This window comes from Emydura macquarii, unplaced genomic scaffold (genome assembly GCF_026122565.2).
Source record: "Emydura macquarii macquarii isolate MOO-44397 ecotype Brisbane River unplaced genomic scaffold, CSIRO-AGI_Emac_v2 contig_3220, whole genome shotgun sequence".
NCBI lineage: Eukaryota > Metazoa > Chordata > Testudines > Chelidae > Emydura > Emydura macquarii.
Window position 1 is genome coordinate 1,005,442 of NW_027133357.1, and position 12,684 is coordinate 1,018,125.

General features: G+C 53.7%; 1 protein-coding gene across 1 annotated transcript in view; it reads left to right on the top strand.

The window, feature by feature from the left end:
* The window catches only part of CPNE5 (copine 5), a 149,492-nt gene that overhangs the window by 14,177 nt on the left and 122,631 nt on the right, over positions 1 to 12,684 (top strand). Inside the window, exon 2 of the mRNA XM_067531656.1 lies at positions 9,476 to 9,516. Within this exon, the coding sequence (XP_067387757.1) occupies positions 9,476 to 9,516 (41 nt within the window). The remainder of the gene's footprint in view (positions 1 to 9,475; positions 9,517 to 12,684) is intronic.

Sequence of the window (12,684 nt, forward strand, 5' to 3'; positions counted from 1 at the left end):
TCTAGCCGCTAGACAGCGTTTCCAGGTGTGTGGATCAGAGCGAAAAACACAAAACATATGATCAAAATCCCCCACCCCTGCTCCTGCCAGCTTAACTGATCTTAACTGGATGCTTTTGCAGCTCTCCGGGGGGGAGAAGAAAACTCCTAAGGCTATGAGAGTGCAGCTGGCTATGAATCAATGCTGCATGCTGGAATGACTCCCAGCCCTGGTCGATGGGAGGATTAGATACTGACAGAATGAGCTCTCGCTCTAATGAGAAAACCTCCTGAAACCTGTCTGGGCTAATTAAGAGACATGGTGGGAAACTCCAGCCCTGAGATGCCTGACCAAAGAACCTCCCAGGATCTCTTTAACTAGGCCTGAGGACCTAACAATGCTGAGCAGTCTCTATACAGGCACCATCTCCCTTCAGCACAGGGTCAGGAGGGAGACACGGCTCCAGGAAGAGGGAAATCTCCTGGTCTGGGATGACCTGAAGAGTGGCTTAAAAATAGCCAGAAACCAACAACTGAAGGTGCCACCTGGGAGCAGGGCCTGTGAACCAGGACTTCTGGGTCTTATTTCTGACTCTGAGGTGGAGTGTTGCCTAGGGGTTAGAGCAGGGCAGGGGAATTGTGACTCCTGCTTTCTCTTGTTGGCTCTGCCGCCAACTCATTTTGTGACCCTGGACTTCCCCGCTCTGTAATTCGGTTTCAGGGTCTGTAAAAGCAGGTGAACGATACCTATCCACCCGTGGCAGGTGTTCAGCAATCCCTGGGAGAAAAATGCTGCGTGAGTACAGAGCACTACGGCCTGCCCGTCCCAAGTCCAGCATCCTGAATTTTCCCAGCCAATAGCAGCACCGAGACCTAAAGCAGATCATTTTCCTTTCCTACGTTAGGTGCTTGGGCAGGTGATGACTCATGGGTAGGTCACGGCCTGTGTTATCCCGGAGGTCAGACCAGATGACCACAATCGTCCCTTCTGGCCTTGGATCTCTGACTAATATTGCAGCACCCCATGTGCTTTGCAAAGGGCTGGGAGGCAGGGCAGTGCCACCCCCCTTTTACAGCTGGAGATAGCAGATCTGCCACAGGTGTGGCTGCGCCCAGCTCAGCTTAAAGGGCCAGCCACCCTGTGGCTCAGCCTCCCAGGTTAGCTCAGGGAGTCCTGCAGCACCCACATGGGGAATGCACAGAGCATGGCATTTCCTGAGCCCCTGGTCTGCTCAGCAGTGGTAGATACAGAAGGGCCTGTCTCTCCTTCCCAAAGCCCAGCAGCCTGGCTTGGCGAGGGGGAGTCCCTCACCTCTAACAACCAGCACCTGGCTCCTGCTGTCAAGCCCTCGCCTAGAGGAATTATCTATGGTGTCTCCAGAGCGACACTGGTTTTGTACTGCAGCCTATTGCCGGGCGTCTCCCTTGGCGCTCCTGCATGCTGGGGTGATAAGCTGCTGGGATGAGCATTGGCAGGTTGACAATCATGGAATTGTAGGACTGGAAGGGACCTCGGGAGGTCATCTAGTCCAGTCCCCTGCACTTATGGCAGGACCAAGTATTACCTGCTCTTAAAAATCTCCAATGACAGAGATTCTGCAGCCTCCCTAGGCAATTTATTCCAGTGCTTAACACCTGACAGGAAGCTTTTCCTAATGTCCAACCTAAACCGCCTCACTGCAATTTAAGCCCATGGCGTCTTGTCCTGTCCTCAGAGGTTGAGGAGAACAATTTTTCTCCCTCCTCCTTGTAAAGACTTGTTATGTACTTGAAAACTGGTATCATTTCCCCCCTCAGGCTTCTCTTCTCCAGACTAAACAAACCCAGTTTTTTCAATCTTCCCTCACAGGTCATGTTTTCTAGACCTTTCATCATTTTTCTGGCTCTTCTCTGGACTTTCTCCACTTTGTCCACATCTTTCCTGAAATGTGGCGCACAGAACTGGACACAACACTCCAGTTGAGGCCTAATCAGCGCAGAGTAGAGTGGAAGAATTGCTTCTTGTGTTTTGCTTACAACACTCCTGCTAATACAGCCCAGAATAAATGTTTGCTTTTTTTGCAACCATGTTACACCGTTGACTCATATTTCGCTTGTGATTCACTCTGACCCCCAAATCCCTTTCTGCGGTGTTCCTTCCTTGGCCATCACTTCCCATTTTGTAGGTGTGCAACTGATTTTTCTTCCAAAGTGGAGTACTTTGCATTTGTCCTTATTGAATTTCATCCTATTTACTTCAGACCATTTCTCCAGTTTGTCTAGATCATTTTGAATTTTAATCCTATCCTCCAACGTACTTGCAGCCCCCCCCAGCTTGGTATCATCTGCAAACTATAAGTGTTCTCTATGCCATTATCCAAATCATTGATGAAGATGTTGAACAGAACCTCACTTAGAACTGATCCCTGAGGACCCCACTTGATATGCCCTTCCACCTGGACTGTGAACACTGATAATTACTCTCTGGGATGGTTTTCCAACCAGTTTTGCACCCACCTTATAGTAGCGCCATCTAGGTTGTATTTACCCAATTTGCTTATGAGAAGATCATGCGAGACAGTATCAAAAGCCAAGATATACCACATCTACTGTCTCCCCTCCATCCAGAAGGCTTGTTACCTTGTCAAAGAAAGCTAGCAGGTTGGTTTGAACAACAAGAGTTCTGTGGCACTTTAAAGACTAACAAATTTAATATTTGCAGACATAAGCTTTCAAGAGACTTCAGCTCTCTTCTTCAGATGCAGTAATACAGAAAATAGGTAACACAGAGGCATCTTATAGATATCCAGGTGCCTTGAGAACAATGGGGGAGGTGGTTTGACACGACTTGGTCTTGACAAATCCATGCTGACTGTTACATATCATCTTATTATCTTCTAGGGGTTTGCAAATTGATTGCTTGATTATTTACTCCATCATGTCATTGACCCTCCTCTAACGCCTGGTAGCTCTGCTGTCTGGTGCTGGGAAAGGCTCCCATTGACTCCAAGGACCTTTGGATCAGGCCTTAGAATTTCAGCCTGCTGCCTTCAGCGCAGCAAAGGCTGGACAGCTCCCATGGGACAGGTCCTCAGGCTTGGAGGATGGGCAGGGATAGCAGGATGGAGCAGGGATAAAACCCTATCCCCACCAGCACCAATCTCTGTGGCAACCGCAGGAGGATTTCCTTGGAGAGCTAATTGGAATGTAATTAAGAAAGAGCCGTCTAAAACTCTGGGCCCTGTAGAGCTTCACTGCTGGCGGTTGAGCTGCGGAGGGTGTGACTCAGGGCTTTGTGACCTAACAATAGTACAATTCATAATGGTAAACACCTGGTGCTCCACTGGATGGAAGCACTGGCAGCAGCCTGTCCGGTGCACAGCATGCTGGATTGGCAATCAGGAGATCTAGGTTACCCCCTGCTCTGAGCTACCGGGTGACCCTGGGCAAGTCATTTCCCTGCTCTGTGCTCAGTTTCTCCATCTGTAAAATGGGGATTATGAAACTGACCTCCTGGGTCATAGAATTTAAGGCCAGAGGGATGGGATCATCCAGCCTGACCTGGTGATCACTGGCCACTAGCCCTGCCTAGCATCGCACACTAAGCCCAGCAACTGAAATGAGACCAAAGTATCACAGTCCCCAGGGGACTGGACTGTCATGTGCTGCAGGCAGAGAAAAGGAAGGAGCAAGGAATGCCAGTGCTTGAGGCCCCCACAATGGCAGGGAAATGATCACGTGAACGAGACCCAGGTAATCCTGGCAAGTGAGCCGCACCCACACCCTGCAGAGGAAGGCAAAAAAGCCTCAAGATCCCTGTCAGGGGAAAATTCCTTCCCGATCCCACACGTGATGATCAGTGAGACCGGAGTACGTGAACAAGAACCGGCCAGCCAAGCACCCGAGAGAGTGCTCAGTGCCACCTCAGAGCCCTGGCCTGCCCCGCCCAGTGTCCCACATCCAGCCACAGCCAACCCGGACGCTTCAGAGGAAGGAGATGAGAAATAAAACCTCCCAGAACACATGGGGGAAGGGAATTCCTTCCTGACCTTTGCCAGTGATCGGCTGAAACCTGGAAGCATGAGCTGTAGGGACATAAGGCACAAGCCAGCAGTGAGCCCCAGGAGGGCTGCTGAACCCTGCTCCTCACCATCCCAGATAGCCCCATCATCCAATTGCAATTGGAAAGTGCTTTGAGATCTGCGGCTGAAAAGGGCTGCATGAGAGCTGAATGTTATTGACTAGAGCAGGTGTGCGATGCACAGATCTGAATAACGCCTGTGCTTCGGTGACACACGGGACTCTGTTCATTTGTGGCAAAGACTTGTGCGAGCCGGTCTCTGGTCCATGACAGAAAGACTCATCCGGCACAGATGTGAACAGGGAGGGACTTTTCAAGCAGCTCTCCTGTGTGTGGCTACAGCCTCTTTGTTCTGCTGTCTCACAAAGGAGATGCCTGGCTGCTAACCCCGCTCTGTGGCAACTGACTCTGCCCTGAGAAGAGATCCTCACTGACATCACGCCATGCAGCATGTCGGGGAGTCTCTCGAAGGCGTGCTGCCCGCTCCTCAGTGCCAAAGCCTGCTCTCCGGGAGAAGGGAGATGCAAACCCACTGTGGGAGGTGGAGCTGTAATAAATTCCGACGTCTGGTTGCAATGTGGCTGGCTTGGCACCTTATGGCATCAAAACCATGTCATTTTCCTGCCCCCAAAGAGCTGACACAATGGCCCAGCTACCAAACAAGAGCTGCACATTCTGCATCGCCTCGTTTCCTTCCTGCCTTCTCAGGGATGAGAAAGTGTTTTTGCAGTTTATAAACAAATGCTCCATGGCTGGTTGGCTGTTGTATACAGGTGCACCCACAAAGACACACCCTCAGATACGCAAACCACACACATCAGAATGGCCATGCTGGGCGTGACCAATGGTCCATCTAGCCCAGTGTCCTGTCTTCCAACAGTGGCCAATGCCAAGTGCTTCAGAGGGAATGAACAGAACAAGACAACTTCCAGTGATCCAACCCCTGGTGTCCACTCCCAGCTTCTGGCAGTTGGAGGTTTGGGGACACCCAGAGCATGGGCTTATATCCCTGATCATCTTGGCTAATAGCCATCGATGGACCTATCCTCCAGGAACTGATCTAATTCTTTTTTGAACCCAATTATAGTTTTATCCTTCACAACATCCCCCAGCAACGAGTTCCACAGGTTGACTGTGTGTTGTGTGTTTTGTTTTAAACCTGCTGCCTATTGATTTCATCAGGTGATCCCTAGTTCTTGTGTTACGTGAAGGGGTAAGGAACACTTCCTTATACACTTTCTGCACACCTATCATGCTTTTATAGACCTCTTTCATACCCCCCTTAGTCATCTCTGTTTTAAGCAGAACAGTCCCAGTCTGTTTAATCTCTCCTCATATGGAAAATGTTCCAGATCCCTATACATTTTTGTTGCTCTTCTCTCTACCTTTTCCAATTCTAATATATCTTTTCTGAGATAGAGAAAGCAGAATTGCATTCAGTATTCAAGGTGTGGGCGTACCGTGGATTTATCTAGTGGCATTATGATATTTTCTGTTTTATTATCTTTCCTTCTCCTCATGGTTCCTAACATTCTGTTAGTTTTTTTGACTATTGCTGCACATTGAGAGGATGTTTTCAGAGAACTATCCACAATGACTCCAAGATCCCTTTCTTGAGTGGTAACAGCTAATTTAGACCCCATCATTTTGCATGTATAGTTGGGATTATCTTTTCCAATGTGCATTACTTTACGCTTATCAATGTCGAATGTCATTTGCCATTTTGTTGCCAGGTTTTGTGAGATCCCTTTGTCATTCTTCACCATCAGCTTTGGACTTAACTAGTGTGAATAATTTTGTATCGTCCGAAAATTTTGCCACCTCACTGTTTACCCCTTTTTCTAGATCATTTAAAAATATGTTGAACAGCACTGGTGCCAGGACAGATTCCTGGGGGAGCCTGCTATTTACCCCTCTCCATTCTCAAAACTGACTATTCCTACTCTTTGTTTCCTGTCTTTTAACCAGTTACTGATCCATGAGAGGACCTTCCCCTTTATTCCAGTGCTGCTTTGTTTGCTTAAGAGTCTTTGTGATCCAGATGTTGCACTTGCTTACAGCAGTGTAAATCAGGAGTGAATCCAGTGGAGTGATTTCAATGGATTTACTCTGAATTCAAACCAGTTTAACTGACAGTTTTATTGTCTCACCTGTGTAAAGCACTGGGACCTTGTCAAAGGGTTTCTGAAAGTCCAAGTACACAATGTCCACTGGATCATCCTTGTCCTCAAGTTTGTTGAAATTCTCAAAGAATTCTAACAGATTAGTGAGGTGTGATTTCCCTTTACAAAAGCCATGTTGACACTTCCCCAACAAATCATGTTCATCTGTGTGTCTGATAATTCTGTTCTTTACTGTTGTTTCAACCAACTTGCCTGCTCTCAGATGCACGCACAGACACACACAATCTCAGACACACACACACCACAGATACCAGCATACACTCGGACAGATGCAAGCATGCACTCTCACACACACACACTTCTCCCCTTTGAACTGACGGGAGTGATGGAAACAAATGTGTGTGCATGTAAGAGAGGGAGAACAAACCCAAGGCATTCAGTGGTGCAGGAAGAGCTCACACAGGTTGGTGAGTAGGCAGGGCTGGGAGTACCATGCCAAGTCCATGGGCGATACACTAGCGTGTGCGGGGAAAGCCATGAGTGTTCTCCCCACTGCCCTGCTGGCATGGGGGTGCCCCAAGTGAGTGCTGCACTCCTCATCACCACGCAGAATGGGCAGTGCAGGTCGTGGGCAGGTCTCCCAGCTGGGCAATGGCAGGGCTGCGCCTCCAGCCTGGTGCCAGGGGCTTTCCCACAGCAGGGAAAAGAGGGAGTGCTAGGGGAAAGCTCAGCATGGGATGCTGTACATCCCTTGCCATTGCCCTCTATCCCCCGCTGGCCGGTGGAGCCTCTGATCCTCTAGCTTCCTTGGAGCAATTAGCTCCTGGCCATTCCTCTGCTGGCGCTTGCTCTTGGGTCTTTTTCCAGCAGATCCCCAGAGCTCTGGGCAGCCTGAGAGATGCTGAGCTGTGTAAAGTGCTCAAGGCCGATTATCGCCCATCAGTGCCCTGGGGGGCTGCAGCCCCATCTTCTGGGAGGGAGCAAGAGCAATTGCTGAGAGCAGGGCCTGAGTTTGCCCTCACCTACCCCATTGACTTTGCTGGAATTACTCCTGGTTTACACCAGGGGAATGAGAGGAGAATCCGGCAGAGTGATTTACACAGGTGAGACAATAAAACTGTCAGTTAAACTGGTGTGAATCCAGAGTAAGTCCATTGAAATCTCTCCCGTGGGTTCATTCCTGATTTACACTGGTGTAACCGAGTGCAACATCTGGACAAGAGAGCTACACCCCGTAGACATCCACTGAGGGTCTAGAGCATTGCTTTGATTGAAAATCTCCCTGTAGTCTAAGGGAAATGCACAGCTTATCAATGGAAGCGAAATAATCTTTCCACTCACTTTATTTGACACTGATGACAATCATCACGTGGGGATCTCAAAGCACTAAACAGCAGCTGGAGGAACAGTTTGCCTCAGACCAGATGCTGCGGTACCACCAGTGCAGGGACTAGAACCTAGGACTCCTGCCCTCAGCCTTCCCTGCGGTACCACAGGGTTCCCTTTGGTAGGGCCCTGTTGTCTCCAAAGGCCACAGGAGATCCCGGGGGGGGGGAGGTAAAGCTCCGGGAAGGCCTCGGTCTGCTTTGTTTTTTGTGCATTAGCAACGATTGACGCCCACTTGGGATTTTCCTTTGCTCACTGGCAATAATTCAATCTTGTTTCCTAGCCACGTCCCATCCAGTCCTGCTTTCTGCCATGGCACGGCACTTGACGGAGCTCGGCTCCTGCCGCCGTGCGGAGAAGGGGGCTCAATGCGGCGTTGCCGGTTCTATGCACACCTGCTCGAGGGGCAGCCGTGCAAAGCGCATTGTCTTCTCTCTGCCACGCTGGTGGTTGGATCCCCCTCCCCGTACGTCTGAGTCCACTGCAGTTGCCTAGCGAGAAGGGGAAGCAGTTTCTGGGGGCGGCAGGGTTGGTAAGTCCCACGTATCGGAAGACAATAATGAGAAGCGCACGTTATATTCTGCTAACTTGACCGTGCTGGGGCGAGGACAGCGAAGGATGGAGACAGAAGCAAATACTGACTTAGCATGTGGCTGGCTTCACTCGCTCTTAGAACCTGCGACTGCTACAAACCATGGGCCGATCTGCAAATGGTGCAGATCTGCTCCTCTGCCTTGCAGGGATCAGTGCCGGGATCTGGCACACCTGTGCCGGCAAAGACAGTTCCTGACTGCTGCCTTATTTCCGTTAAGGTCCACGTCACTCTCCACGGCACAGGCGTCTACTTAGATTGCAAGCTCACCAGGGCTGAGACCCAGCTTTTCGTTACATGTGTGTGTGGCACATGGCGTGATGAGGCTCTGATCTTGGCTGGTACATCTAGGCACCGCCAGAGCATAAATAAATCATGCTAGCCGCCCAGCACAGGACAGGCCAGCTTCCTGCACACTGACCCCTGCCATGACATCTCAGCCCTGCCCTGTCAGGTTTTTCCTCCAATCTCCGTGGCCCTCTCAATCTTTGCTCTTTCTGCTGAGGCTGCGAACAAGGACGCAGGTTTTCTGTCAACGCTTGTCTGTTTGAAAGGAGGCTGAGACCCGCTGAGTTCATTACTCGCAGGCCACGGATGTGGGATGACAGATGGTTACTGAGCAGGGATGCCTGGGGCCATCGAATCGATGGCCACATTGTCGTTAACATGGGTCCTGCTGTTACGTGTTTGTTCACTCTGAGCCTCGTAGTTCGCTGTTGACGAGACGGGGGCTTCATCTGAGTCTTCCGCAAATGCCAGGAAAAGCGGCTGCTACCCAAAATGCGCCAAACCAAACATATGTGTAAATGCAGGGAAGCCCTGTCTTAGTCGAAAGGGGTGTGATGCATTGGCACATCCGTACGGGGGAGCCCAGATCTGGGGCAGCAGGGGGTCAGGATTGAGGGGCCCTGGCAGAGCTGTGTGAGAGAAAGCCCAGGACTGGAATAACAGAGGAGTAGTGGGCTGAGATTGAAATCCATCAGCTGAGCTGTGTGTGTGGGGGGGGGGGGGGAGCCCCAGGGGGCTGTGGTTTGGGACTGCGTGGCACTAGAAGAGGTCGGAGGCAGGGGAAGCTACACGCCAGAATGGAGGTGCACTGATAGAGGGAGGAAGAGGAGCAGGGCGGTCAGGAGCCTGGGGCTGAAGGGCCAGGAGATTAGAGGAGTGAGATCCAGTCCGGATGTGGAGCACACCCACTTCAGGCTGGGGCTTGGCGGGGCGGTGGGTGCAGACGTGTCTCTGAGCAGAGACAGCGCTAGCTCAGAAGGGCAGAGACACTTTGGCTGGGAGCAGCCTGAGCCGCACTGTAACCTGTTCTCTTTTGCCTTCCTTCCAGGCATCTCTTGGACAAGGACACGTTCTCCAAGTCAGACCCAAGTAAGTAACCACGGGGGGTTGTGCTGTCAGGGACCGGGGGTCACACCCTGGTTTACAGGCTGCTTTCCTGCCTGCAGATTCCCACCTGCCACCCGGCACCTAACTGGTGTCAGACTAGGAGCTGCACTCAGCCAGAGGCTCCAGTCCTGGGAGCTGAATGGCAGAACAAGGGGGGCCCCGATTGCTCTGCTGCCCCTATTTAAACTTCGTCCTTGCTCTGCACGGTGTGCATTGTGCTTCCCGCTCCCACTGCCCTGTCCTGTGTCCCTGATTCTGCTCTCAAGTCTGTCTCCTGCCTCTGCTCTCCTGACCCCAGGCCCACCGACAGGGGGGCAAGAGCAATTGCCCGGGGGCCCAGCAATTTAAAAAGTCCTGGGCTTCTTCTGCCCACACTCCGCCACAGACCTGCCCGGCCTCGCTGCTCACCTTGTTGGGCCTTCCCTCCCCGCTCGCTGCTTCCATCCCTCCAACCCTCCCCTCACCCCCTGCCACTCCTCATCTCGTCCCTCCCCCCAATCAGTCCGCCCCCCCCCCAGCTATTGCCTGGGGGAAGGGGGAGTGTGGAAGAGAGGAGAGGAACTGAGTGAGGGTGGGGGGGGGACAGAGCGGAGGCGGGCTGAGCAGGTGAGGGGATGGGGCTTGGGCAGAAGGGAGGCGGGGCCTGGGTGGTGAAGGGGCGGACTGTGGGCGTGGCCATGGGCAGAAGAGGCAGGACAGGACTGTTCTGCCCTGGGGGTGGGGCTGCCTGACTCTGGCACCTCCTGTCGCCCGACTCTCGGTTTTGCCCTCTGGCCTGTCTCGGGCTCTGAGCTCCTGGTGTCTGCGCCGGCCTGACTCCTGCTCTGGCCACTAGGTCACACTGCCCAAATGCCGGTTGTGACGTGTGCTGGGGGAGCCCAAGGTGGCTGTGGGTCTCCTGTACAACTGCTGTTGACCCTGGGGGGGTGGAGTGGGGGAGACCGACATATACGTGGGGGGACTCAAAGGGGTTAGAGCTTTGGGATCCCAAAGGCTGGGGGCTTCTCCGAACCTCAGGGGGGCAGGTTCTCAGAGAAGGGCTCAGAGGAGAGCTGGTCAGAGGGCTCAGGGGAGAGCTGGTGTGGGGTGTTTCAGCCCTGGGCCTATGATTACCATACGTCCGTCTGGGCTTTATTTGATCCTCCACCCCCCACCCAGGCGGAGTTTTGAAATAAGAGGAGATGTCTGGGTTCTTGCGGTGCAGCCGTTGCAGCTCTGTGCCCCGATTGGCCCCTCCCCTCCCCTGCATCCGCAGCTGCCAGATCCTGCCTGCCCCGGCCCCGCCCGACCCACTAGATAAGTGGAACTGCCAAGCGCCTCTTGGCTGGGCCGCCTGCCCCGCCACGGGACCCCAGAGTCCAGCCGGGAGGGGTGACACCAGGCCCCGGCTCCCCGCCATGGGGAGTGGGAGAAGCCCACAAGGAGGCACTGACTGATGGGCTGGTGCTGAGTCCCACACCTGTGCCAGCTGTCCTAACGGTGGGACAGGGAGTGCGACGCTGCCCCCCACCTTGAGTGTGTGGCCACAAGTACCCAAGGTATCCTCTCCAGCACCCTCCAAATACCCCCTCCCAGTACACACACTCCCCTCCAGCACCCAAAGACCTCCCTTCCCAGCTCCCCTTCCCTTCGCCCCAGCAGTGCCCCTGTATTTGGGAACTTGAACTATGGTAACCCGAGCATTGGGAGCAGCCCAGGCCCTGTAGCCAGAGAGGCCGGTGCACGTCAGTCTGTGAGCCCAATGCACGCCGGACAAGCTGGGTTCAATTGACCAGGGCTGGGAGGAAACCCTCCAGGAAAGGGAGATGTAATGCCCTGGGAACATCCCACTCCCGGCCAGGCCGGCCCAGCCCCCAGAGACCCCATCCCTGGCTGGGACATTGAGCGCAGGATTTCGGGGGCAGCAGGTCTCAGTGCTGTGAGCTGAGGCGCTCCAGTAGCGGTAGTCCGGCAGATGGACTCTGTGGGGAGAGGAGGAGGGGGCAGAGGGTCTGATCTTTTGGTGGCTCCTTCCCAGTTGAGGTGAAGAGCAGTTGGGCACAACTGGAAGCCAGCGAACCCCAAAAGCGAGGGAAGGTATTTTGCAGCTCAGAACCTCGTCGGGTGATGTGCCGGGCGGGGCGGAGGCGGCGTAACATGGGGGCACTGGGGTGATTTTAGTGGGACCAGTTTCCCCATCCCCAGTTGAAAACTGCAGGGAGGCTCGCGTTCGGTGCAGGGTGTGCCCATCTGAAGCCAGCGCTGTACTCTCTGACGCGCCGGTAGGATACTCACAGCCCCGCTGATGAAATGTACCTAGCCCATTGCACACCCCTGGGAACCCCATCTGGAAATTGCCTAGCAAGCAGCCACTCAGTTAGTAAATAGCATTAGAATCCAGCCCATAACACCTGCTCTTGTCTCCAAGTGACAATTTGCCGAGAGTGCCTCTCAAAGCTCTCGCTCCTTTAATGACATTCGCCAGCCAGGTTCTGGGTGTGAAATTAGCCAGAAATCCCCTCGGATTAGCTTTTAACTCATTAGCTTGGCATGAGCCTGGCCTGGCCTCCGGGAGAGGTCCTGTGGGAGCGGAGACTTGCGGGAAGTATGCTGTGGGAGCAGCGTGTCATCCAGCACATTGTTTCTCCACCTGTGGTACGCGTACCTCTGGGGGTACGCGAGACACAGGCAGGGGGTACCCGGGGAAAAATAGAGTGAAGGGGAGGTGGGCGGCAGCTGCTGACTTCTGGGCAAGGTGGGCAACAGTCCCTACTTCCCACCCAGTCACAGCTCCCAGCTGGGAGGCGGGCGGCAGCCACTACAGTCCTGGGAAGCCGGGCTGCAGCCACCCGCTTCCCGCCTGGTCCCAGCTGAGAGGCAGGGGGCAGCCACTGGCTTTTGGGGAAAGTGTGCGGCAGCCCCCCGCTTCTGCCAGGTCCCAGCTCCGAGCTGGGAAGTGGGCGGCAGCCCCCCGATTCCTGCCCGGTCACAGCTCCCAGGTGGGAGCCTGGTGGCAGCCTCCTGCATCTTACGAGCTGGGCTCGCAGCTGGGTGGCAGCCACCCGTGCCCCGGCTCCGAGCCGAGGGACAGCCTCCCACACCTTGGCTTGAAGATGGGCAGCAGCCACCTGCCCACATCCCTGGGTCCCAGCCGGCGCGGAAGCCTCCTCT